General features: G+C 36.6%; 1 protein-coding gene across 1 annotated transcript; it reads right to left on the reverse strand.

Annotated features, from left to right (window-relative positions):
- Nucleotides 1–5,178: 5,178 nt before the first annotated feature.
- LOC123322520 lies at nt 5,179–12,174 on the reverse strand. The gene is made up of 3 exons (XM_044910458.1): nt 11,775–12,174; nt 9,476–10,225; nt 5,179–5,228 (listed from the first exon to the last, which is right to left on the reverse strand). The coding sequence occupies exons 1-3, from the start codon at nt 12,172–12,174 to the stop codon at nt 5,179–5,181; spliced, it is 1,200 nt and encodes a 399-aa protein (XP_044766393.1).
- Nucleotides 12,175–25,814: the final 13,640 nt, after the last annotated feature.

Raw genomic sequence — 25,814 nt, forward strand, 5'->3', positions numbered from 1 at the left:
CCTGGTGCTACATACCCATTTTCATGTGAGATGATCTAGAGAAGTCTGAAAATCTATATAAATTATGAAATATAATAAAATATATAGTTTTGAGAAGACAATAGTTCGATTTGAGTTGAGTAGACATTTCAATTGAGCAGTGCTCGCAAGGATTCGGAATCTATTTCTAGATTCCGAATCTCTTGCACGTGGACTAATTTCAGTACAATGAAATTATCATGAAAATGGTGTAATGTATGATGTTGAGCAGTCTGAGAGTACGTTACCTTATGGGATGAACAATTTAGCACCAGGATTGATGCGAGATGACTTGAAAATTAACAATTAGAAGAGGCGAGCGTGAAAATGAGGGGTTAGAAAAGCACTATGAAAGCTAAGAGACGTTACTTCTACAGAGCTAACAAAGAGAATCTTAAGAAAAATATGTAAATGTGTGGTTTTTCACTCCTGAAAAACACTGAAAGTGGGGCCGCTGCGTCGTTCAACCAGCGCACCGTACCGCCGAATCGGGGTACCATACGTGGCCACCGGAGCTGGTCAGTAGCGTCGACTAGAGAGAGGTCGGAGGGGGGCTTCGCTCAATTTTTAACAGTGACCGATAATTTTTTCAATATATAAAACAAAAAAGATAATTTAAAAAATCACAGAAAATAAAATTCTATAATACAAAACTCAATACTTCACAAATCGACCTAAACAAAATATACAGTTGAGCAAATTTCGATGTGTAACAAGATAGTAACAAGATTTCGGAATATATCGTAGCAGTTATACTATATTCTGAACAAGAGGAAATAATTCTTTGTCAGTACTTGAAAAACCGAGAAATAATTCTCAGGTACTTGACATTTGAGGCATAGAATTCGTATTTTATAAACGAATATAAAAATAACATAAGTTGAAGAAGATTTCATTTTTATTCTATCATCTCACGGTATCGAGAATTGCTCATAAGATACCTATATTAATAATTGATAACACTTTATCATTCTGTTTAAAACCAAACAAAGCTATTTTCTTACTGTAATAAACTCATTTCCTCAGTTGACAGAAATTTCAGTACTTCATCAATGGAATCATTATCCAAAATTCCATTACTTGTTTCTTTTAAGAAATTGCATACTGAAATTTCTGCGTTAAACCTCTGCAAACCAATTTCATAAGTTTATTTCAAATCCATGCCATAAATTGGAAATCTTTTCGTTTCTACAGCTGTTTCTCGGATTCGAGAAGAGTCATCATATAAACACCTCGCTAAAACCCTCTCATCCACGGTCATCACAGTGAATAACGTCAACCTGTCATCCTTTTTCATGAGTTCATTCTTGAGACTGCTTAATTCTTTCTTACACGACATCGCGAATTCGAAAATTTCCTTATCTGTTCGGATAGAATCCAACAGATGATCATGGAATTCAAAATTTTTTCTGCACTCCTCAACAAGCAAACATTTCACTAGCTCCTCAACTTTAGAACGGCTACTGCGAATCATGCAATTTATGAATGTTTCGCCCAATCCATTCCGAATGGATGTATCTGCTCCTTTCTTTATCAGGAACCTCAAAAAAGACACAGAATGATTGTAGAAAGCCGCAGCATGTAATACGCTATCAGAGAAATTATCTTGTCTGTTTAAATTGCCGCCATATCGCAAGAATAGATCAATCAATTTTTCCTTCTCAGATGCTGAATCTATCTGTAAGAATCTCATCAACTTATGCAATGGGGAAGCTCCCTTTATATCTCCTGCGTTTATATCGGAAACTTTCTGTAGAAGAAGCTCAAAAGTATCAAAGTTTATGCGCAATCCTTTAGAACAAAGAGTATGTAGTGGGGTTCTTGCATATTCGTCCATGGAATTCACATCTGCACCATTTATGATCAAAGTCCTAACTTGATCAAAAGGGTTAGTATATCCGAGGGCCCAATGCAGTGCTGTTTGTCCTGTTCTATCTCTAGCCTCGATGTCTGCCCCATTGTCCAGTAGAATTTTTGTTATGTCCACTCTTTCACATTTAACCGCTTCATGCAAAGGTGTACTTCTTATTTATTTGTGGCTTCCTTCCAGTAATATAGTCCACCACGTCTTTCATTTGCCTTTCAACTGCTATATGCAGAGCAGTATTGCCGCCATGAAGCATGTTTATATCTTTTACATGTTCCAGGAACTAGATAATCAAGGCAGAATCTGTAATGAAACAATGTCGAATAATTGATAATCAAAATATAGTGAAAACGAATCATTTTAATAATTTTATTTCATCATTTCATATTTTTGTTATATATTTGTGCACTGGATGTCCCATTGTAAGTATGGAATGACGGGTGTATCAAGAATTACAAAATAAAAGGGGAGATATAAATGAAGTACTGTGCGATTCGAATATTTGGGTTTAATTGCAAAAATTGGTAATGTCCTTCATTGTTTATGAAATGGATGGTGTAGTTGTACATTTTTCATAATGTCAGGAGAAGCTGCTATTTTTTTTATTTTGAAAATTTTTTTTGGTAGTATTGGGACCAAAATTTGACAATTATTCTTCAATCATTCGTTGGTTCAAAATCTAAATGGAGTTGACGAACGCTCTTCTGATTTCAGACCGATTTTCTTGCACACACTAGTTATTTGTGCAACCAGTTGGAAAAAGCATTATTTTTCGTAATGAGCGTATTTCTGCGCAATTAGCGAAGCGAGTTGCGCAAAAAAACGCGAAATTTCAATATTCCAGGGCAGGATTCCTTAATCCTCATTTAAAGTATTCAGGATGAAAATATCAATTTTAATTTCGATTTAAAATAATTGTTTCGCTTTTCAAAAAGAACGTGAATGTGGCTTCAATACGTGGTACCACTAAAAGTTGTCACATCTACAATTCTTTTTTTATGAATTTTTGAATTTGAACATTGTTCGAAAAATTGAATTCATTAACTTTTTCACACAAACAGGACTGAGGTGTTTCGTGGAAGTCGTGAATAAATATGAATTTTCTTGATGGTGTAGAAGATGATAATAAATGAAGTAATTAATTCATTACTGAAACAACAATGAAAGACAGAAATCAAATTTTCTCGAAGATGAAATATGAATTACTTTAAACGTATTCTGTGGTAATTTTTATGACCTCCCAGATATCCAGATCCTAACCCAATTGAATATTTCTTATAGGGAAAATATATGGTTTATGCTGAAGACATCCAATCAAGAAACCATTCGATGAATATAATCATCAAATGCTACGATACATGTAATAAATGGCGATATGTGCGGAAGACTACAGGATCTTTCACGAGGAAGCTCACCCATATTTATACGGGAAACTACTGAACGTATTTTCATGAAATTCAGCACTTATAAGTATTTCACGATGCTGATGAAATCTAAAATATTTTCAAGGCATGAGCACCTCCGGTTTTTCCGGAAATGACGTCAACTTCCGTTTTTCAAATTAGAACACCATTTTTTTTATTGCAGAAATAGATTCCTTAGAAAATTTCAAGTTATTTTGATGTAACATTTTTCAGTTTTGGTTGGAAAATTCTCTCTGAGCGGGAAAATTCGAAAAAAAAATCGAAAATAGAGCTCCGCTGAAACAAGAATAACTTCGAGATTTTTGGATGGAAAATTTTCATTTTTGGGATTTTTCAAGATGTAAGATTGATGTATCTACTTTGAAAATCGAAATCGGGATTCATGATACAGGGGGTGAAAAAATCGCTTTCAAAGTTAGGGATGACAAAATCGTGAAAAATCAATTTTTTCAAAGTAGAACCCCATTTTTTTATGACAGATATTGAATCTACGTTAAATAATAATGTGAGTGTATGCATCACACCCTTGCCGTAAAATGGATATTTTCTGAGTTATTCACAAAAAACTGTTTTTCGTCTTGAATTTTCAGCTATTTCTTTTCCCTTCACGCCAAAAAGATGAAATTTTCAGGAACTGTTATTTGAACCATGCTGTAGATTTTTCACCCCTTCTTGAAACCGACTTCAAGTTACTATTAGGAGAACCATGGCAAACTCTCGCAGTTATAACTAGAGAAGATGCTCAAAGTTTTGACCATTAATTTCTAGACATTTATTTATACGTCTCAGGAATGCTTCGTGCGTTGCTCTTCTTATTTCATCGGGAGGAAGAGATCTGCAAAAGTGTTTAAAAACCAAATTGAGTTTCAAAACTATGAATCTAAAAATCTGAACAAACCTGAACGCACTTCTGACTCGATCAGTCAGGGGAGTTGAGTAGACAATATTTTTTATCCTACCCCGAACATAATATTCTAAAGGAGTTAAATCGGGAGAACGTGGTGGCCAAAGATGTGGACCATTGTTCGCCAACCATCGATCTCCAAATAGCCTGTAGAGGATATTTGACACATTGAGTGAATTGTGTGGAGGCGCGCCATCTTGTTGATACCATAACCCAGCGAGCACAAAAACATCTCAGAGATGTTAAAAGTAAGAGATTTCGAGACATTGAACATCCACTGCGATGTTCTGTTTATACATGAATAGAACTTTTATAGAACAGCCAATGTCCGCCGCAGGCGGCTATTATATGGATGTCCCTGGGATGTCACAAAAAGAACTACTCAGAAGTTTTTTTGATAGCCTTTTCATGTACACAATAGAACATTTCTAATGCGCTTTGCGCACACGAAATCGCTGTTTGTAAGACTTTATATGAAATTCTTTTGTGAGATAACGTAAGAGGGAGATGATAATTAATATCCTCATCGTTGAAAGAGTCTTGAAGTCGTTTTCTTCGTGAACGTTTTGAACGCGCATAATGTAATGATGATGAGATTTTTATCATCTTTTCTGCTCTCAAATATCTGACGAAATTCTAATGGTTTTTGGATAACACTGTTGATTTGTGAGCCATTGTTGTACAGAATATCGTAAAAAAACAACGTTTTGATATTTTTATCTCAGTCATAATATAACGAAAAAACATCCTGCATAGATATGCAGGGTGAGTCTTTGACACTCATTCATTCATTCATTTATTTATTAACGGTACATGACCTTTTAGTTAAGAAAAAAAATACAAATCAATCCATCAAAACACAAAAGAGAGTAGACGTAGAGTAAATTCAAGTATACATACATATAAATATATACATCAAAACAGAAAGAAGACAATAGAGCAACAACTCAAATGTTTCCAAAATATCACAGTCTTATCAGGTACTTCAAATCTCTTCTCAACCTCGAAATGGAATTTATTTATTTATTTATTTATTTCATCAATCAGGAATCCCAACAGGAGAACCCAATTACAGGGATTCACCAAATAATAGGTACATTAGAAAAAATTATGTGAACTTAATTCTAACAATCCACATTGAACTTAATCCTAACAACTACATATTTACAAAATCTCGACAAAAGGAAAAAAAAGCAAAATTACACTCAATAATTCCTACATAAATATTCATACAATTTCCTCCTAAGAACGGACAATGATGTACTGAATATATCAACGCTCTGAAGGTGCCAGTTATAAAATCGCATCAACCTCAAAAAAACCGATTGGTAAAACAAAGATGTACGTGCTCTAGGTAGAAAAAAGAGGTTTCTGCGACGACCAGAAAAAACAGAGACATTGAATAAGATTTCGCTGATCAGTGGAAAATCGAAGTGGCCATTTACAATTCGGTACAATAAAGTTTGGTCAAAAATTATTCTCCTATGCTCCAGGCTTATCATCTTATATAATCTGAGTCTAGCGCCGTAAGGGCACTCAACCTGACGACCGCCAAATCTATAATACAAGGTCTTAGTGAACTTTCTTTGGACTCTCTCTATCCGATCAATATATTTATGGTAAAAAGGAGTCCAAATCGGTGTGGCGTATTCAAGGATACTGCGCACCAACGAAAAAAAGAGAGTTTTCAAGGTCTCAGAGTTGCTGAACGGCCGTGAAATCCTCAAAATAAACCCGAGCATTCTAAAACCCCTGGAAACAACATCATCTATATGATGCTGAAATGAAAGCTTCGAGTCGAGCAAAATTCCGAGGTCCCTAATGGTATTTACTTCCTCGATAATCAAACCGTTCAGCGAGAGTGGACTCCTCAGAACGTTGAAATTCCTGGTGAATATAATATGTTTACACTTTTTAGCATTGAGAGATAGGTAGCGATTGTCACAGAAATTAGATAGTCTGTCAAGATCGTCCTGAAACTTCCGCGCGTCCTCCACACTCTCCACCGCCAGGTACATTTTAAGGTCATCCGCATAAAGTTCGAACAATACATGCTTAAAACACTTGAAAATATCATTTATGTACAACAAAAAGAGAACCGGTCCCAAGTGTGAACCCTGAGGTACTCCAGACGTTATGACACGAGGAGGAGAATGAGCGTCGCCTACAATTACATACTGACACCGATCAGACAAATAAGACCCAATCCACGTTAACAGATTACCCCCCACACCGTACTCGGACAAAACCTTCAGAAGAGTCGCGTGATGAACCTTGTCGAAAGCCTTGGAAAAATCCGTGTAAACGGCATCCACCTGAGTACTCCGATCCAGATGTTGAGATACAAAATTAATGTAGGGTGATAAATTCGTTAGGACCGATCTACCCTTAAAGAAACCATGCTGTCGAACACATATCGTGGATTTCAACGACCTAAATAGAAAGTCGGTTATAATTGCCTCGAACAATTTTCCGAAATGGCTCAGAATAGAAACTGGTCGATAATTAGACACATCGTTATTTTTTCCACCCTTGTGTATCGGGGTAATCTTCGCTATCTTCCAACGGTCAGGGAAGACACCATCACGCAAGGACTGATTGAAAATTATATGAAGGGGTAAAACGAGCCCAGCAGACGATGATTTAATGAATACCGGCGGTATCAAATCCGGACCTGGACCCTTACTTTCCTTCAGGTTATTGACCTTTTCGAGAATTTCCTCTGAACTAATATAATCTATACGAAATGTTGTATATATATTGTATATATATATAATGTTGAGATATCACTCACGTTAGATTTGTCGATGACTGGCTTAAATGTGTCTTCGAAAACATCTGCGAAAAATTCACCGAATGCATTCGCAACATTCTGAGCCCCATCATACTCGATACCATTATGAGTCATCAGATTAGGTAGATTATCACCACTTCGACTGTCCGAAACATATGACCAGAAATTCCGGGGATTCTTTACAATATTATTTTCGACACGTGCAATATAGTCCGAGTAGTCTTTGCGAATTAACTCTTTACAGCGCTTACGCAAAAATGAAAACTGATTATAATCGTCAACTCTCCGGAACTTTTTAAATATGTTGTGAATCTTGGCCTTTTGATCCACAAGTGATCTCGTCTCGCGAGAAAACCATGTTGGAAATCCAGCACCCTTAACAGCTCTAGTTGGTACATACCTTTCAATTATACAATTGACTATATTATAAAAAGTCTCCACGTTAACATTCACATCATCATCCCCCAAAGACACCTTCCAATTCACGCGTAAAAGTTCATCGGTTATGGCACAATAATCCGCATTGAAAAACTTGTACATTGATCTTAATTTTTTAGATTTGTTTCTTTCCCGTGAGACCTGTATCAAAACATCAGGCGGGATGATGACTATCCTCGCCAACAAAAGGAAAGTCTGCTCGCGTAGAGACGACATCAATACCAGATGCCAAAATTAAATCCAAAACCTTACCATTAGCATTAAGGTTGCAGTTGAACTGTTTAAGGGCGTTGTAGGATGTGAAGTCTCTGAATGCAGTGTACGAGTCGCCTTGTATAATATCGCAAACCACATCTCCACTGTCGGTCGCAGACCAAGAAAAACCTGGAAGGTTGAAATCTCCAACCAGAATGAAGTCTCCACCGCCGTGATTGTCAATTAGAGCCGTCACTGCCTCAAAATAACCCGCATATTCACCCGAAGATATACCGGGTGGGACATAACAAACGCCAACAAAAAGATTCTTTGACCCACTGAGCGCAATCCTGATCCATATGTCCTCAACTCGGGTGGAGTGACGACAACCGGAAACCAGGGCACAATCCAGATGCTTTGAGACGCCAACAAAAACACCACCTCCATCCTTCTTGCAACCTTCATTATCGGAACAGTCCCTACGAAAAACACAGTATCTTCCACACATAAATTCCGAAGTTGCCACCGTTGATTTAAGCCACGACTCCGTCACACATATCACATCTGCATTACTGTTCAATGAAGATGTCAAAAAGTCAGTCGTCTTGGTTCGTAAACCTCGACAATTTTGGTAGTACATGCTAAGGGAAGTCGCCATAAAAAAAAAACTTTTTACTCACAAATAAAAACAAAGAAAAAACTACACCAATCATTGTCCATGCAGTCTGGTTAGATCTCCCTCGGCAGAGATGCGAAAGATTTTGGAGGCATCGCTCATCCTTACCAGGACCCTTCCATCCTGAACCCAACAGTACTTGAAGTTATTGTCCTTGCAGAATTGCTTTGCTGCGTTCAATAGCCTTCGGTTATTCAAGGAAAGACTCTCATTAACGTAAATAGTACTTTCGGCTCCTTCAAAACCAAGATCGCTAGCCACAATTCTACCCTTATTATCCTTGTATACTCGCAAAAATTTATCACGATAATACTTGTTTTTGAAATCTATTACTATAGGCCTGCTTTTATTATCTTTCCTTGGCATGAAATGAATTCTGTGGCACCCCTGAATAAATTCCTTTATATCAGGAACACCGAGCTTCTGTGCAATTTTCTCTACAATGCTCAACACATTCTCATTCACCCTCTCAGGAACTCCTATAATGTCCAAGTTGCTTGACTTTAATTGCTGTTGAACTTTATTAATCTCCTGCCTAAGCTCAGTATTTTCACCTTCCAAGGCCAGGACACGGCTTTCAAATTTATTTACTTTGATATTCATATTTTCCAATGCAACCAATTTAGACTCAAAGTCATCTATTTTACTACCATAAAAATTGAGCGATTTCATGAATTCTGCCTGTTGACTCGTGATAACAGCCAAATCTGACACAATTTTGTCGAGCCTTTTAGCTACATCAACATTGCCAGAACCAGTCCCACTCGACGAGCACTTCTTACAAACCCATTTTATTCCTCCGGCATCCCCGAAGGACTTGAGCACGTCGGACGAAACTCCCAGGCAAGCGAGATGTATCTCACTAACACACGAGAAACATCGCACAGCGGGTTTATGCCTGCTGCCAGGTGTGCCACACGACAAACAGTTGACCGGCATATTGTGCGGAACAAGAGTAAACAAACGAACGAAAACTTAAATTGTCTCAAAAACCACCAGCCTCCTCGGGAAAAAATTTATAGTGTCAGAAAGCGCACAAGAATAGTCACACAATGATACCACTCTCGCAATAAATATCGAGAAAAAACAGTTAGAAAACTTCGAAAACTAACGGACGATGAGAAAGACGTTTCACATCTGTGTTCACATAATCAGGTATCATGAAATATATCAACTCCTAAGGAGTCCACGACATTAGCGTTTCTCATCATCCTCGAAACCGGAGAATTTAAACAATAATTAGTCCTCGACTGTGCAAGTCGAAACAAATCAAACCTTCGGATGGGTCTAGGAGGAACATACAGACTGAATTGCGATAACAAGTCAGGGGAGTACAAAAGACCTTGAAAGAGCTTAGCAATTAATATCACATCCGCATGAAACCTCCTCGTTCTCAAAGAGGACAGACCAAGACGGTCGCGCATTCGACTAGCTGAGAAAGTATAGATCGAGAAAGTACCCATTCTAACAGCAGCACACCTGAGAAACCTGTTCTGAACCCTCTCCAGCAAAGAAACATCGATCGATAAGTATGGAGACCACACGACAGATGAGAACTCCAACATAGGTCTAACTAAAGATATATAAAGATGTTGCAGAGTCTCGACGTTGAAGTCCCTAGCATTTCTAATAACGAATCCCAAAGTCCTGAGAGATGACGCAGAAATGGCCTGAATATGTGCCCTAAAAGACAATGTGCTATCATATGAAACACCCAGATCCTTGAAAACAAACACTCTATCTATATTCTTACCACCTATGCAATAATCGACCATGATGGGGCGCTCCAGACGGGATATCGTCATGAACTTACATTTATCAACGTTGATAGCCAGACAATTGGCAGCACACCAATCCTCAACTGCCTTTAGGTCCGATCTCAATCTCTCAACGTCGGATAACGATTTTACTGAAAAGAAAAGCTTCAAATCATCCGCAAAGAGCAAGAACTTAACAAATCGGATGACAAGACTTAGGTCATTGATAAAAATCAAAAATAACAAAGGGCCTAGGTGACTACCCTGGGGGACTCCCGAAGTTACCGGTATCGAAAACGATAATGTTCCGCCTACTTTAACGGTTTGGTATCTGTCTGAGATATAAGACATCAACCACCGACATAAGTTATCATGGAGACCAAACATCCTAAGCTTTCTACCAAGAATTTTATGGGACACACTATCGAACGCCTTCGCTAGATCAGTGTAAACAACCTCAACCTGTCTGTGATCCTCCAAAGCCTCAAGAACAAACTGAGTGAAAACCAGAAGATTTGTCTCAACGCTTCTACCCCGGAAAAAACCATGCTGTTCAGGAATAATTTTATCATATATTCTCGATTTTATTTGCTCATGAATTATTGATTCAAATAACTTAGGGATCACGCTGAGTATCGTTATTGGTCTATAATTGGAAACATCCTCCTTGGATCCCGATTTAAAAATAGGCTTGATGAATCCAGTCTTCCAAATATCCGGAAAAACGCCATCATTTAAGGACTTATTGAACAATATTTGAAGTGGGAGAGCAATGAATTCCTTGCACTTCTTTAAAAACAAAACCGGAACGTTATCAGGTCCGGGACCCTTGTTCACGTCAAGAGATTCGATACCTTGCAACACCTGTTCAACATGAATCATCGTGAAAGAAATGGTGTTATCGTTATCACGAAATGCATCAGTGGCGTCGCAGGAGATGATGTCGTTATGCTGCTTATAGGTAGATTGGAAAAATCTTGCGAAAGCATCAACTATCTCGCTCTCGTTACGACATTCGTCGCCCTCGTACAACATAACATTGGGTAAACAATTATCCCTTTTTCTGGCATTCACAAAATTCCAGAATTTTTTAGGATCTTTTTTAATAGATATTTCGGTTTCCCTGATAAAACTGCTATAACATTCATTAGTCATCTTTGCACACTGTGACCTGAGGCTACTAAATTGAAGATAATCATCCCAGGCATTAGATATTTTATAAATTTTGTGAGCAATTTTTTTTTCTGAAAACAAGATCTTTCAGTTCCCTCGAAAACCATTTGGGAAAATCTGAGTGTCTGATTACAATCTTTGGAACAAAACCATCAATGGCATCATATAACATACTGTAAAAAACATCAACCTGAGAGCCGACGCAATCGTTCGATGCCTCGAGCTCCGCTGACCAATCTATGCTTGACAAGCGCTCATTCAGACCCTCATAATCTGCAGCCTTGAAATTGAAAGCAATAATTTCTTGTATTTTCCTAAAGTTTTGACCAGTAGGAATTTCAAAAGCTAGCGCTGGATATTGAATGTCCAACTTCGAAAGGACATCAATCGCCGCATCGACCCTCAGTGATTCACAACTAGAAAATACTAAATCTAACATTCTACCCCCGACATTTAATACAGAATTGTTCTGGTGAAGATTGAGAAAACTAAAGGACTCAAGTAGAACCCGAGAGCACTGACACAAACCCGACTCAACAGACAAACCCGACTGGCCGCTAGACCACACACTATATGGTAGATTGTAGTCACCAACAATGAATACTCCGTCCGGTTCAAACTCCTCCACTGCAGCCTCGATGTTCGCACAGTGATTCTCATAGTAAGACACATGCATTCGAGGGGGTATATAGGCCGTCACGAACAAGAACCTCTGGCAACCGATCGTCACAACCACCAATAAATCTTCCACGGACACTTGCACCCGCGTCACGCACTGGACAGATAAACTTTTCCGAACAGCAACCAGACAGCCACCACCCCTTTCCCTATCGCTGGTTAAAGAAGAACGATCATTTCTGTAGATATTATAGTCCCTCAGCTGCAGCTCCAGGTCACCAATTGAGCCATCCAACCAAGTTTCAGTCATCAGAACAACATCGTATGAGGAGACATATACATTTTGCATAAAACTGGAGAACTTGGTGCGCAAACCTCTCACATTCTGATAGTAAATACTTAAGTGATCGGACGCTAGTGCTCCAGTCGCTCGTTTGTAAGTGGTCGACGATTTTTTGAGAGGGAAACAATTTTTGGTATACCTCGAATATAACGGATTGTAATGTCCTTTTCACCATTGGATTTCCTCTCCTCCAACTCCCGATGTAACTGTGACATATAATTCCGCTGCTTCACTGTGAGATCAGCTTTCACCCTGATATGCCCAAACTTATTCTTATTCCGCAAAATCCTGAGTGCATCCTCAGAATCCCTCAAAACGACCTTAACAGACATCTGGTCTTCATCCTTTTTACTGCCAACACGCATGGTTCTGATAACTTTAATATCTGAGAACACTCTGGATACAATATCCTGAACCACTTTCTTCGAATCCTGTGTCGACTTTACCACAGGAACGCCGTGAAACATTACGTTTCTCGCACGAAGCTTGCGCTCATCAAGCTCAGTATAAAATTCTTCGGCAGAAAATGTATTTTCAGCACATTCTGACGGTCGAATATTAGATTCAAGAGCCGCAACAGTTTTCTGCAATGAGGAGATTTTTTCTTCCTGGGCAGCAAGGGTACCAGCCATAATATCAATTTCCTCCCTCAACTCAACCATCTTACCGAGATATTTCTCTTCAATATCCCTTTTGAATCCGTCGAATTTCTCTTGGAATAGCTGACTTAAACGTCCAAACAGTTGATCAGTTTCAGATGTCAGCTGCGGCGGTTTACAACACATGATCACCCCATCGGGCCCAACGGCATTTGCCTTATACGAACAGCTAAAATGGAAATGGTTTCCGCACTCGACACAGCTTACAGGCTCCACAACCTTCCTCTTACATTGAACACACTTGTTCTCACTTTCGGAGGCAGACATGGTGATTCAGATTCGACACGACGCCACTGGTAAGACAGCAGACAAGAAAAGACAACAGCAATGTCCGATATTCGATTTATGTTTGCTCAAAGAAAGTCGGAATATCCACAAATTACACCCCGAAAACGAATCGGGCAGGCCGATAATGCTACGAATACACTTTGTTACTCAGATCAAACAAGATCCTTCCGGGAAAAAAAAGAAAACAATTCCGAAAAATCGGTAATCAGGCAGAAGAAAGCATACGTGCGTACTCTCTCGCTAACGTGTTATCAATTCCACTTACAAATATTTTGACAGTAGATTCTTGAGGTCAAAAGAAACACTTTTTTCCCTAGCCATTTTTTCCGAATGGGCTCGGTTTGAAAGATACAGGGTGTTGAAAAACCATATTAAATGATAATTTCAGTTCTATCTCAAAAACGGTTTTCGATTAATTTGATGTTCAAAAATTAAAAAGTACCTGTGAAATTAGGAGAATTGGATACGTTGGCTGAATACAACTCTGTTTGAAAGATTCACATATGTGTAATGTCACATGCAGTGAACTAATAACCCAATAATGGGTTATTAGTTCAGTGGTCACATGCATAGAATCCTTTATTAGTCTATGGTCACATGTGTAGATATTCTGAAGGTCACTTTGATATTCCAGGGGTGGCACAGCCCATTATGAAAACTTAGAATGGCTATATCTTTTTATAAGGGCCGAATTGGAAAAAAATGGTACAAGAAAAAAATGTTTCTTTTGGCCTCAAGAATCTACTGTTAAAATAGTTGTACGAGTCAATGACTTACCCTGTATAGCCCTCCAAAGATAGCATCTGAAGATAAATTTTTAATTTTTCCTTAGGAACCAGAAATCAGACAGAAATTGAAGTGAATTTCATAGCAACGAGAAGCCTATCAAAAAAAAATCGGTCATATTCTCCCATTATGTACAGGGTGGGCAAAATTGGTGATACCTGAATTACAACTTTTTCAACCCAACGAGATAGAGGAAAAAGCATGACACATTACGGTCGTCTTTTTTAGAGAAAATAATAATGCCATCGGCTGCATTACTCTATCTTCTTTTGTTTTCGAGTTATAGACCAAAAGTAAAATTTCAACTTTGGTCATTATCTCCGTTTCTGTTTAAGCTAGGATGTTGAAATGAAAACATTATACAGACACTTTTTTGATAGCAATCCAGTGGCGTACTATGATTTTTTCCAACAGGTATATTTGCTGAGCTATAACATAAAGATGTATTTTTTCTTATGAGAACAGTAGTTTAAAATGACTTAGAAAGACTCAGGGTGATATAAAATATATTTCTGAAACGATGAAAAAATGGCGATTCTTTCTAAGTCATTCTTAACTGTTTTTTTCATAAAAAAAAACAAAACACTATATTATAGCTCAGCAAATAAACCTGTAGGAAAAAATCATATGACACCACTGGATTATTATAAAAAAGTGTCTGTATTGTGTCTTCAATTCAACATCCTAGCACAAACAGAAACGGAGATAATGACCAAAGTTGAAATCGCCCAAATTTAAATTTTGACCTATAACTCAAAAACAAAAGAAGATAGAGGAAAGCAGTTGATGGCATTATTATTTTCTCGAAAAAAGACGACATGAATGGTACATTCATTTTTCTCTACCTCGTTGGGTTAAAAAGTTGTAGTTCAGGTATCACTGATTTTGCCCACCCTGTACATACCAACAGGATATGCTCCTACTAAAAAAATTCAGTTCGAAGATAATTCCAACCTATACGACTCACCCTACGTACTATACTATCAAAAAGCGTTACTTTTGGCAAGAAATTACAAGAGACCTCATTTGGGCAAAAGGCATCAAGTATCAATAATAGATTTTTCAATGGTATAATATGAATAAGGAAAAAAGTTTTGCGAAACGAATTTTAGGGATTTTTTTCCATCTCTCGCTATTCAGAGGAAACACCACCAAAAATTTTCTTATTGCCATTCTATCCACATAGAATGCCTGTTTGATTTCATTCCTGTCAGTTTTCTGGTTTTCAAAGAAAAAATTAGGTTTTCAAATGACATCTTTAGGGGGTTGCTCGAAAAAAAATTTATGCGAAAAATCCACACTATTTGTCGACAGGAAACCACCCTGTATAATATTTCGAAAATTAAGAGGTTATTTCTCATGAAGATGAGAATTATTCAAACGACCATTCGAGACTCTTCCAAGAAGTTTGCATCGACTAATACGCCGACTAATAACCAACAATTGTTGCACATCTCGAAGATTTACAACCCCCATCATCCCGAAGACGAGATAAGCCGTACCAATTTCGGGTATCAAAAGCCTCCCTCAATGTAATCAGGTACCCTTACCTAGAACACGTCATTACGAAGATTCACCCTTTTGTTCGGCTAAGTACTCGGCGCTCGGTACTCATAGGGATGATTCCTGGGATTCCTAGAATTAGGAGGAATCGATCAAATTGCAATTAAGATTCGCAAAACCATTTGTGGGGGCTGGGGGCCCATATAAGCAGCCCGAAAACCTCAAACAGCCCCAGTACGAACAGTTGTCTCCTTCGGCTAGTTCAGATGCGACCAAGTTGCTTAGCGTATTACGTACTACGACGAACCACGCTTTTGGCATTTGTCGGTAATCACGTTCAACATGCTACAACTACTGTTGTGTGTGAATTTAGTGTTGGTGACACCCCGTGAAGTAGGAGCCGATGCAGCTCGAATAAGGTGAGTTTTTTCCCGAGTTCAACTGATGATGTACAACTCAGCGAAACGCGTATGAAATTCAGTGAGCATACATGTGTGAATCCGTATTGATTGTGATTTTTTTTTTCGATTTCTAGTAATGGCGTTATGAAGACTTTCTCCTTGCACTCCTGTCGACGGTTCTTGTTGCAGTTGGATCCAGTCTGCGCAGGAAGAGAGAGTGTGACTAAACTTTTGGAGCTTAGCAGAAACCTTCGCCCACGATCTACTTCACGGAACTGCAAACACGAAGTTTCTATAAAGTTCGTATTCCATTTATTTAACTTCGTGACCTGATAATTCTTTATTATCTGTGATATTGTCTGTGATACTGAAGGTCAGCCTTCTACCAACCCCGTCTAGTCAAAAAACCAAAGAACCTTACCTTATCTGTGATGGACTTTTGTCCCTACGCCAAAGATTGAAGCCAAAGAAATTCATCCTTTCTGTGATAGATCTACCTCACCAAATGTTTTTTTATTTGGACACTAATCTAGTCAAAAAACCAAAGAACTGCAACTGTGATATTTTTCCAACGTTTCTGTGATATTTTTCCAAAGTCTCTGTGATATTTTTCCAAAGTTTCTGTGATATTTTTCCGAAGTCTCTGTGATATTTTTCCAAAGTCTCTGTGATATTTTTCCAAAGTTTCTGTGATATTTTTCCAAAGTCTCTGTGATATTTTTCCAAAGTTTCTGTGATATTTTTCGTTCCTTTACCGTATGTTCCTTATTTTTTTGAAGGCCCTGCCTTCCCGATCTAGTCAAAACACCTAGAAGCTCTTTTCTGTGATTCGTTACTCCTTTTAATATTTTATTAATTTATATCTTATTCATTAGTTTTTTATTTAATAGTCTATTTACCGTATTTTTTTTAAGGCACTGCCTTTCCCATCTAGTCAAAAAACCAAAGAGCTGATACTGTGATATTTTTCCAAAGTTTCAAGCCAAAGAAATTCATCCTTTCTGTGATAGTTGAGCTTTAACATTTATTTTTTATTTGAATACTAATCTAGTCAAAACACCAAAGAACTGTTGCTGTGATATTTTTCCAAAGTTTCTGTGATAGATTTCGTTCCTTTACCGTATGTTCCTTATTTTTTTGAAGGCCCTGCCTTACCAATCTAGTCAAAAAACCTAGAAACTCTCATCTGTGATTCGTTGCTCTTTTTAATATTTTATTAATTTATATCTTATTTATTAGCTTTTTTATTCAATAGTCCATTTATTTTAGTTTTAGTGTATATTTTATTGATTTTTGTTGAATTTTTCGGATCTGTGATATTTTCTACCGTTCTCTACTTCGTTTTATAGCATATTATATATTTATTTATATATTTTTTTTTAATTTTGCGTATCTGTGATAATCGTTTTCCGTCCCCGTCCATTTCTGTGATCACTCAAGTGCAATATTTTTTAATTTATTCGTTACCTCTTTTTTTAATTTTTTGTGCCATATTTTTTTTTATTTTGTCTTATCTGTGATAGTAGTCCAACGTCTTCCATCGTTTTTGACATGAATTAAGTGCAATATTTTTAAATTCATTCGTTATCTCTTTTGATATTTTATTAATTCAAATCCGTTCCGTTTGTTATTTTTTTCGTTTGATTTTCTACGTTTTTTAGTTTTATATTATAGCATATATTTATTTCATTTAATTTCGCGTATCTGTGATAATCGTTTTCCGTCCCCGTTATTTTTAGTTGAAAGCCAAAGACTCAAGTGCAATATTTTTTAATTTATTCGTTATCTTTTTTATTTTAATTTTGTGTCATATTTTTCAAATTTTGTTTTATCTGTGATAGCAGTCCAACGTCTTCCATCGTTTCTGCCATGAATTCAGTGCAATATTTTACATTCGGTAATTTCAAATACATTTCGGCTGTGAACTCTTAATCATGCGTATCTGTGATATTTTTTTTATTTTTGTTATTTTGATATATTTCGACAAAATCTGGCTGTGAGCGTATAACGCCCAATATTTCATTATTTTCTCATTATTTCATTCGTTAATTTCAAATACTTTTTGGCTGTGAACTCTTCATCATGCGTATCTGTGATATTTTTTTTATTGTTGCAATTTAATTATATTTCTACATCTACAAAATCTGGCTGTGAGCGAATAACGCGTAATATATCATTATTTTCTTATCATTTCATTCGGTAATTTCAAATACTTTTCGGCTGTGAACTCTTCATCATGCGTATCTGTGATATTTTTTTTATTCTTGCTATTTTATTATATTTCTACATCCACAAAATCAAGCTGTGAGCGAATAACGCGTAATATTTCATTATTTTCTTATCATTTCATTCGGTAATTTTAAATACATTTCGGCTGTGAACTCTTCATTATGCGTATCTGTGATATTTTTTTTATTCTTGCTATTTTATTATATTTCTACATCTACAAAATCTGGCTGTGAGCGAATAACGCGTAATATTTCATTATTTTCTTATCATTTCATTTCGGCTGTGAACTCTTCATCATGCGTATCTGTGATATTTTTTTTATTCTTGCTTTTTTATTATATTTCTACATCTACAAAATCTGGCTGTGAGCGAATAACGCGTAATATTTCATTATTTTCTTATCATTTCATTCGGTAATTTTGAATACATTTCGGCTGTGAACTCTTCATCATGCGTATCTGTGATATTTTTTTTATTCTTGCTATTTTATTATATTTCTACATCCACAAAATCTGGCTGTGAGCGAATAAATATTTCGTAATATTTCAATATTTCTAGTCTATCTGTGATAAATTCCCACTATTCATATAATTTTTACATTAAATTGAACGGCTGTAATTTCAACTAGAAAAAAAATCAGAAATTATCATAAAAATATATGATGAAATTGGAGTCGAGAACATAAATTCTATAATCCGTTATTTTATTGGCAAAATGTCTGTATGGCTGTGATTCAACTTAACTAAATATAACTATATAAGATATTTTTTGATGAAGTAATGTTTTTTATATATATGTACATATTTATTCTGTGGAATACTTGATTCATCTTGAAATTATTTATTTGTAAATTATACTTATGACCTTCTGCAGTACCTGTTTAAATTTTTGTAAAATATTTCCGAATTGTTACGATGTACAAAGTATGTATAAATGTAAGATTGTGAATAATTTTTATATTTATGTTAATATTTATAATAAAATTCTTATTATTTGTAAAATCTGTTGTTTTTACCCAATTTTTCCATTCCCCATTTGAAGTTTTTCATTTCGAAACATTAAATAACGGAGAAGGTGATTTTCCTCCTGCCTTGTGAAGTGTTATGGCAACTGTTCTGCAAGAGGAAGGTTCTCTTTGAATTAAGGGATTTTCAATCTCAATGGATGGAAGTTACGTTGATCGAGGTGGCCACGGGAAGAAATTGACACCATTTTATTCACCAAAATTCAAGAATGAATGGGAATTTCTCCAATTTTTCTTCAATAATTCGAAGTGCTGGATATATATGCCATTTGACACTTGATCTTATACAGATTCGCGTCTCCCCTGCGTCGAGAATGCATAGACTATCGAAAATTCTCAGACGTCATCGAGGAATCCTTCACGCAATCCTGCCTGGAGAGGGCGCCACTCATAGTGCCCTTACAGCACGTGCCGACGAAGGACTGCGAGAAGAGCTTCCTCAACTTCGAAGAACGTCGCGCCGTCTCCGTCGCCCTGCAGAAGCTGGCCAAGAAACCCGACCTGCAGATGAATCTCCTCTGCGTCTTCCAGGTGAAAAAATACGTCTTCTTCCCATATCACGCATTTTCTATAGTGATCCACAACTTGCGGTTGTAAACAACACGTTCCGGTCCAAATCGTGGCCCAGACTATAAACTACAGACCCTAAGGAACGCAAAGAGCCCTTCCAAAAATCGTCAATTGTGTTGTATTGTGTTTGGCCAAAGAGAGCGTCTAGACCACCCTGACTCGTGTCAGGGTGGTCTAGACACAAAGAGAGTGTCTAGACCACCCTGACTCGTGTCAGGGTGGTCTAGACACTCTCTTCCTCACTCATTCCGCGATACTTTCAGATGAAATTCACCCTCCTATCTATGTTGTTAGAAAAATTTACTTTGTTTAGATAAAAGGCAGACAGACGACAGACATCGAACGAAGCAATTAAGATGTCTAAAACTCTGGTGTATTCACTGATTCGATTTTGTTTTTAATTTCGTGGAGATATGAGATCAGTTTCGTTTTTCCCACTGTAGGTAGCGCTGTTTAGAATTTGACAGAGCATTGTCAATTGATATTTGAAAATAATTTGAATACTTTACTACGACTTACGAATATGTTGTATTTATGAGCGATTATTGGTGTGTGAAAATGTATTAGTTTCTAGAAAGGGGTGTAGAACATTCATTTATTCAGCATTTCTTTCAGTAAGTTCAGTTTTCTGTACGAACAGCTAAGAATTCGGTGTTGTTGGAATTTGAGGCAGAACCAAATCAGATGAACGAACATTCGGGACGGATATAGCTTTATGGCAACTTCAGCAATATTTCAAAGAAACTGTATTGAAAATACATAATGTGAATTGTGAGCATGTATTGAGAATCAGAAATACATAAATGTATTAGAGTCTGATGTTCTTCAAATATTCTTCCTGAGTAGATATAGTGAAAATTCCCGTTCCGTCAACTGAATATATTGGATATGATATTTGACCAATCAACTGTGTTTTATTAGAATCATATTGAATTACCTTCCTCACGAATTCAATTTGTCAAACGGAAATTATCTTGAAGAAGAATAGTAAATACTCCTTCGAACCCTTATTCGATAGTGTTGAAATATTGACAGATTTTTGCAACGTAAATTAAACTGTAAGTGACAAATATTCCTTAACAGCTGACAAAATGGGCCAGTTCAGATTTTGAATTCGTTGATCGATGTCCGATATCAACGCAAAACGAAATAAAACGAGAGAGTATCATTGGAATTGAAATTCCTTTGGTAGAACAAGGATAGACCGATGCAAATGACATGGTGGCGCCGCCACGAAACTGATCTCATATCCCCGATTTTCTGAAATGTTGATCCTTGCAAAAAGTGACAAGTGCACACACCAGTGTTTTAGACATCTTAAAGACACCTAACTTCTCTATGGCCAAAATATTACGTAGGCAACCCAAAGTAATAATTGAGAAATTGACGAGAGGATGGGAGATTCAAAAGCGAACAACAAATTCAAACCCAATCAAGAAAACGTTTATTTCGGGTTTCATTGGAAACGACTTCCAATGTCATAGCTTTAGCGCGCAGTGGAGAGGAGGAAAAAGAGCTGCGAGAAAACTTCCCCTTAGAACAGCAACAATTACATATACCATACATATACATATTGTTAAGAAATCTATTCATATTATAGCTCCCACCCTTGCTCATATTATGAATTTATCATTTAAAGAGGGTATTTTTCCAGATGCACTTAAAACATCAATAATTATCAGGCCTATACATAAGAAAGGAGACCAAACTGACTTGGGAAACTACAGACCAATCAGTCTGCTGACCTCATTTTCCAAGATTTTTGAAAAAGTTTTAGCAACGAGAATCCTGAAATTTTTTAAAAAGTTCAATGTTGTGCACAACAGCCAACATGGGTTTATGAACAATAAAAATACTGAAACTGCAATTTTTGAACTAACACACACCGTTGTCTTGGCATTGGAAAGAGGTGAAATTCCAGCTGCTCTCTTCCTTGATTTATCTAAAGCGTTTGATTGCGTGAACCACGAAATATTGTTGAAAAAAATGGAACTATGTGGAATAAGAGATAAACAACTGGATCTCATAAAAAGTTACCTCACTAACCGGAAGCAAAAAGTGTCTTTTACGGTAAATGGAATCACTTACACTTCAGATGAACTCGTATCAACAATGGGAGTACCCCAAGGTAGCATTTTAGGACCGCTACTATTTATCATCTACATAAATGATATAACGAAATACCTACCAACGGAAAACTGTCAACCCGTAATATATGCTGATGATACAAACATCCTGGTCCGAGCCACAAACTTGCTTTCCTCGACTCTTACTTTGGAGTCTGTTATGGCTAGAATGGAGGAGTGGTGCATTGATAATAAGCTTCTAATGAACATGCAAAAAGCAGAGTGCATATATTTCACTACCGAAAGAACCCACTGGACTCCACCTGATTTATTACATCACAAAGATCAAATTATTAAAGTTAGCAAACAAGTAAAGTTTCTTGGCGTTCAAATGGACAATGCTCTGAAATGGTTTCCCCATATTGCACAACTGAAGAGTAAACTTTGCTCCATAATATATACACTGAATGTAGTGAAAAAGCAGGTCGACTTGGATGTACTGAAAGTTATTTATTATGCTAATTTCCAATCTTTAGCATCGTACTGCATCATTTTCTGGGGTGGTACTTCTTCTGCAGAGAAAATTTTCGTTGTACAAAAGTGGGCCTTACGCACAATTTTCGGAATGGGTTATAGAGACTCATGTAGGGGCCTTTTCAAGAGTAATAACATCTTAACTATATATGGCCTTTACGTATTCAGACTTCTCCTCTTCTTCCGTAAACAAAACCATTATTTTGAGGAGTGCAAAAACCGAAATAATAGCAGGCAAATGAATCCGTATATATATCCACTCCATTGCTCTACTCTGCGAGAAAAGAACCCGCATTATGCAGGTATAAAATTATATAATCAACTACCAAGGGTGATTCAGAAGATTATAGACTACAGGCTTTTCAAGAAAACAATATACGATCTGATACTAAAATGTGAACCATACAGTCTACAAGAATTTGAAACTTTCTGTAAAGATAGCAATTTCTAATGTGATTTTGACTTTTTTCATTTTTATTGTTGTACCTTGGGATATCGCAATAATTATTGAAAATAAATATATATAATATATACCATAGATTAAGGTGGTGTGGATAGGAAACTCTCACAATATTTTGAAACATTGTTCACCGCGACCTCTGCTGGACTGGGGTGAAGCTTGAGTAGATCTGGTTTTGAAAAAAAAGCTGTGTGTTGTCAAACAAAAAGAACGAGTATAATTTCTGTGTTTTCAATCTATTCTCCATACATTGTAGGAAATTTGAGTTGTCCATGTGAACGCAAGAATACTACTTGACAATTATTTATTCGTATCAAATAATATAAACACCAAGGTACTGGTATTTAGTTAAGATGAAATATCAGTAGTTTAGTATTTTTATGATACGAATAAATCACCAGCGTAGTATTCTTTCATTCGCATAATTTTCAAAGTAAAAAACCGATTAATGCAAAGGAAAAAATAAGGATAATATGGCTTTCTTTATTGTTTTATTTTATTGATTGCATGGATCAACAAGTAATAAAATATACTTTATAAAGGTTTATTTTTTCGTTTATACCAGGAGTACAGTCTTAAATTTGAACCATTTTAGTATGTATATGAAAGTTTTTCATAATAAGCTATTTCACAGTAGCCACAATCGTAACTTTCACGTAGAATTACGCCTTCTCCAGCACGGGAATGAAATTTTTTTTCTAATCGGATATCCGGAAATATAGTTTGATATTTTCGTTTTCAACAGTGTACCTGCTAGTATATGTGATAATAGTAGAGTTCCAGAATTACATCTCGGAGGAAAGAGAGCGAGCAGACTTTGCTCTGATTCGTAGATAGACGTAGATCTACGCTCTGATTGTACGGTATTGACGTAACAGATGGAAAAGATGCGATTCTGGAACGAGGCAACTGTTGTACCTACAGACACCCTTTTGATATTTACTTGTTCCGATACCTTATTGATCAATAGTTGAAAAATATTAAAATTGAGTCATTTCATAAGTGAGTAAAATTGGTAGTATCGCTCGTTACAACTTCAATGTATCGAATGTTAACAAGTCCATTTGAAAATGCATAATTCAATAGGTAAACATGAAATAGTTAACTAAAAATGTTCTTCATTACCTGAAAGGGATGAAAAAAGCTTGACAAATATATAGGAATAATAACTCACTGCCTAAACTAGGATATATAAAATATTTTCAAACATTCGAATTCAAGAAGATTAATCTTCAAAATTTCAAATGACAGAACACACTTCTCTCCTTGTCCTGTGAATGAAGTTGAAGGAAATCTACTTTTTTCCAGCGTCATCTATTGAAATTGAAAGAAACACCTATTAATTCACTCCAGGTTAAGAGAGGGCGCAAAAAAGCGGTTTCGTCTCGTAGTATGGAAGTTTCCAATCTACATAACTCTAATCTATGACATATACTTTACATGTATGTTTTTACGTTTACGTAGCTACAGCAAGAGGTTCAACTGGCGGAAGAATATCACATGTAAAATGCACACTTGATGGGATCATTTACATCTGCATTGGGTTGGGACGTACAATTCATGTCCATTTAACGTCGAAACGTCCATGGACTTGATTTGTATGTCCTTTGGAGGTCTGTTTACGGACAGTTTTAGGACATCCACGATATATATCCATTGTTAGCATGGGCGCCCGCAGGGGGGGGGGCTGAGATTCTGATCGCCTTATTTTTTTTCAGCACAACACCATCAATATTATCCTTTGTTTTGTGAAACTCATTAGTCAGCCTGATATAAATGTTTGTGAGTTTTCGCTGAAAACTATATTCAAAAAGAAATTTCAATGAATTCTTCAACAACAAAAAGAGCTGATCAGTTATTTATTTATTTATTATTCATTAGAAATAAGGAATACAACGGACTATTTCAAGTCCACTACTCCACTAATTGAACTCAATCCAAAAATGAAACATCAAGAAAGAGAGAGAAGAAAAAAAAAATAGCATAGTACAAAAAAAAATATATGTATGTTAGCAAATATTAATTTGACCCCCCTTAAAATATACTGATAATGTCCGACGACGAATGTCGAAGGAAGAATAAGAGTATAGAACCTATGCTCTGTGAACTCTGTGCTCCAGTGTATCAACTTTTGAAATTCAAAGTGTTTTGCTGACCTGATCTGTAAACAGTATGCGGTGGTGGTTTTTTTCTCGCTTGGCTCTTTTTTCCACCTATAATAATGCCGCATCGCGAGCCAGCGCATCAAACAGAGCCATGTACACAAAGATTCAACTGTTTTATGTTTACAAGCTCCCTTTAACAAGGGAGTTTGATATTAAGATATTGTTTATGCCTACTAAGTGAAACGAGGACGTTTCAGTGGTCAGTATGGCCGTGTTAGCAAATGTTAATTTGACCCCCCTTAAAATATACTGATAATGTCCGACGACGAATGTCGAAGGAAGAATAACCCAGGTAGCAAAGGTACGTCAAAATGACGTACTTTTTAGGTCATTTCTGACGTTAGACGTCAGTGACCATAAAATGACGTCTCTTAGAACGTCATTACTAGACGTCACTATCACGTTTTTAGAATGACGCCATTTCGACGTCAGTATTTTGCCATTTTATGACGGAATAACAGAGTAGATTATTTTTCTTAACAAAATTATGTTATTCATGTAAATACCTACACGAATATTAAAATTTAAAAAAACTAAAACAGAAAGCTAACTGAATAAATTTTTTTTTTTCTTTTGAAATTTTCGCTACTATGCCTATATCAGAGTTCATGCCAGAAAATAATTTCGTTTTTTCTGAATAATTTTTTCGCTCACAAACAAGGCCTGAAGGGCCTTGTGTATGGGCGGAAAAATAGATTAGAAAATATCAGAAGTATTTAATTATTTCTAAATTATTTTGTCCTTGATATCGAAAGCGTACGACAAGGACATTACATATTTCCATTCGATTTTGCCGACTGAAGCCGAAGCAAGCCGAAGTGCAACGCGTCGCGCAGTCGCAGTTCGCACGCAACAATTTCATTTCCCGCTCGTTTCGAGTTTCGACTTGTTGCTTGTTGTTATGTGCTTGTTACTTGTTTTG

The sequence above is a fragment of the Coccinella septempunctata genome, assembly GCF_907165205.1.
Source record: "Coccinella septempunctata chromosome X unlocalized genomic scaffold, icCocSept1.1 SUPER_X_unloc_1, whole genome shotgun sequence".
Lineage (NCBI taxonomy): Eukaryota > Metazoa > Arthropoda > Insecta > Coleoptera > Coccinellidae > Coccinella > Coccinella septempunctata.

Coding starts and splice junctions, on each gene's coding strand:
- LOC123322520 (XM_044910458.1), bottom strand. CDS start 12,174: ATGACTGAAACTTGGTTGGATGGCTCAATTGGTGACCTGGAGCTGCAG. Junction 10,226..11,774: donor GGGTTTGTCTGTTGAGTCGG/GTTTGTGTCAGT, acceptor TTTTCTTTTCAG/TAAAATCGTTATCCGACGTT. Junction 5,229..9,475: donor AGGAGTTGATATATTTCATG/ATACCTGATTAT, acceptor ATAAATAAATAA/ATTCCATTTCGAGGTTGAGA.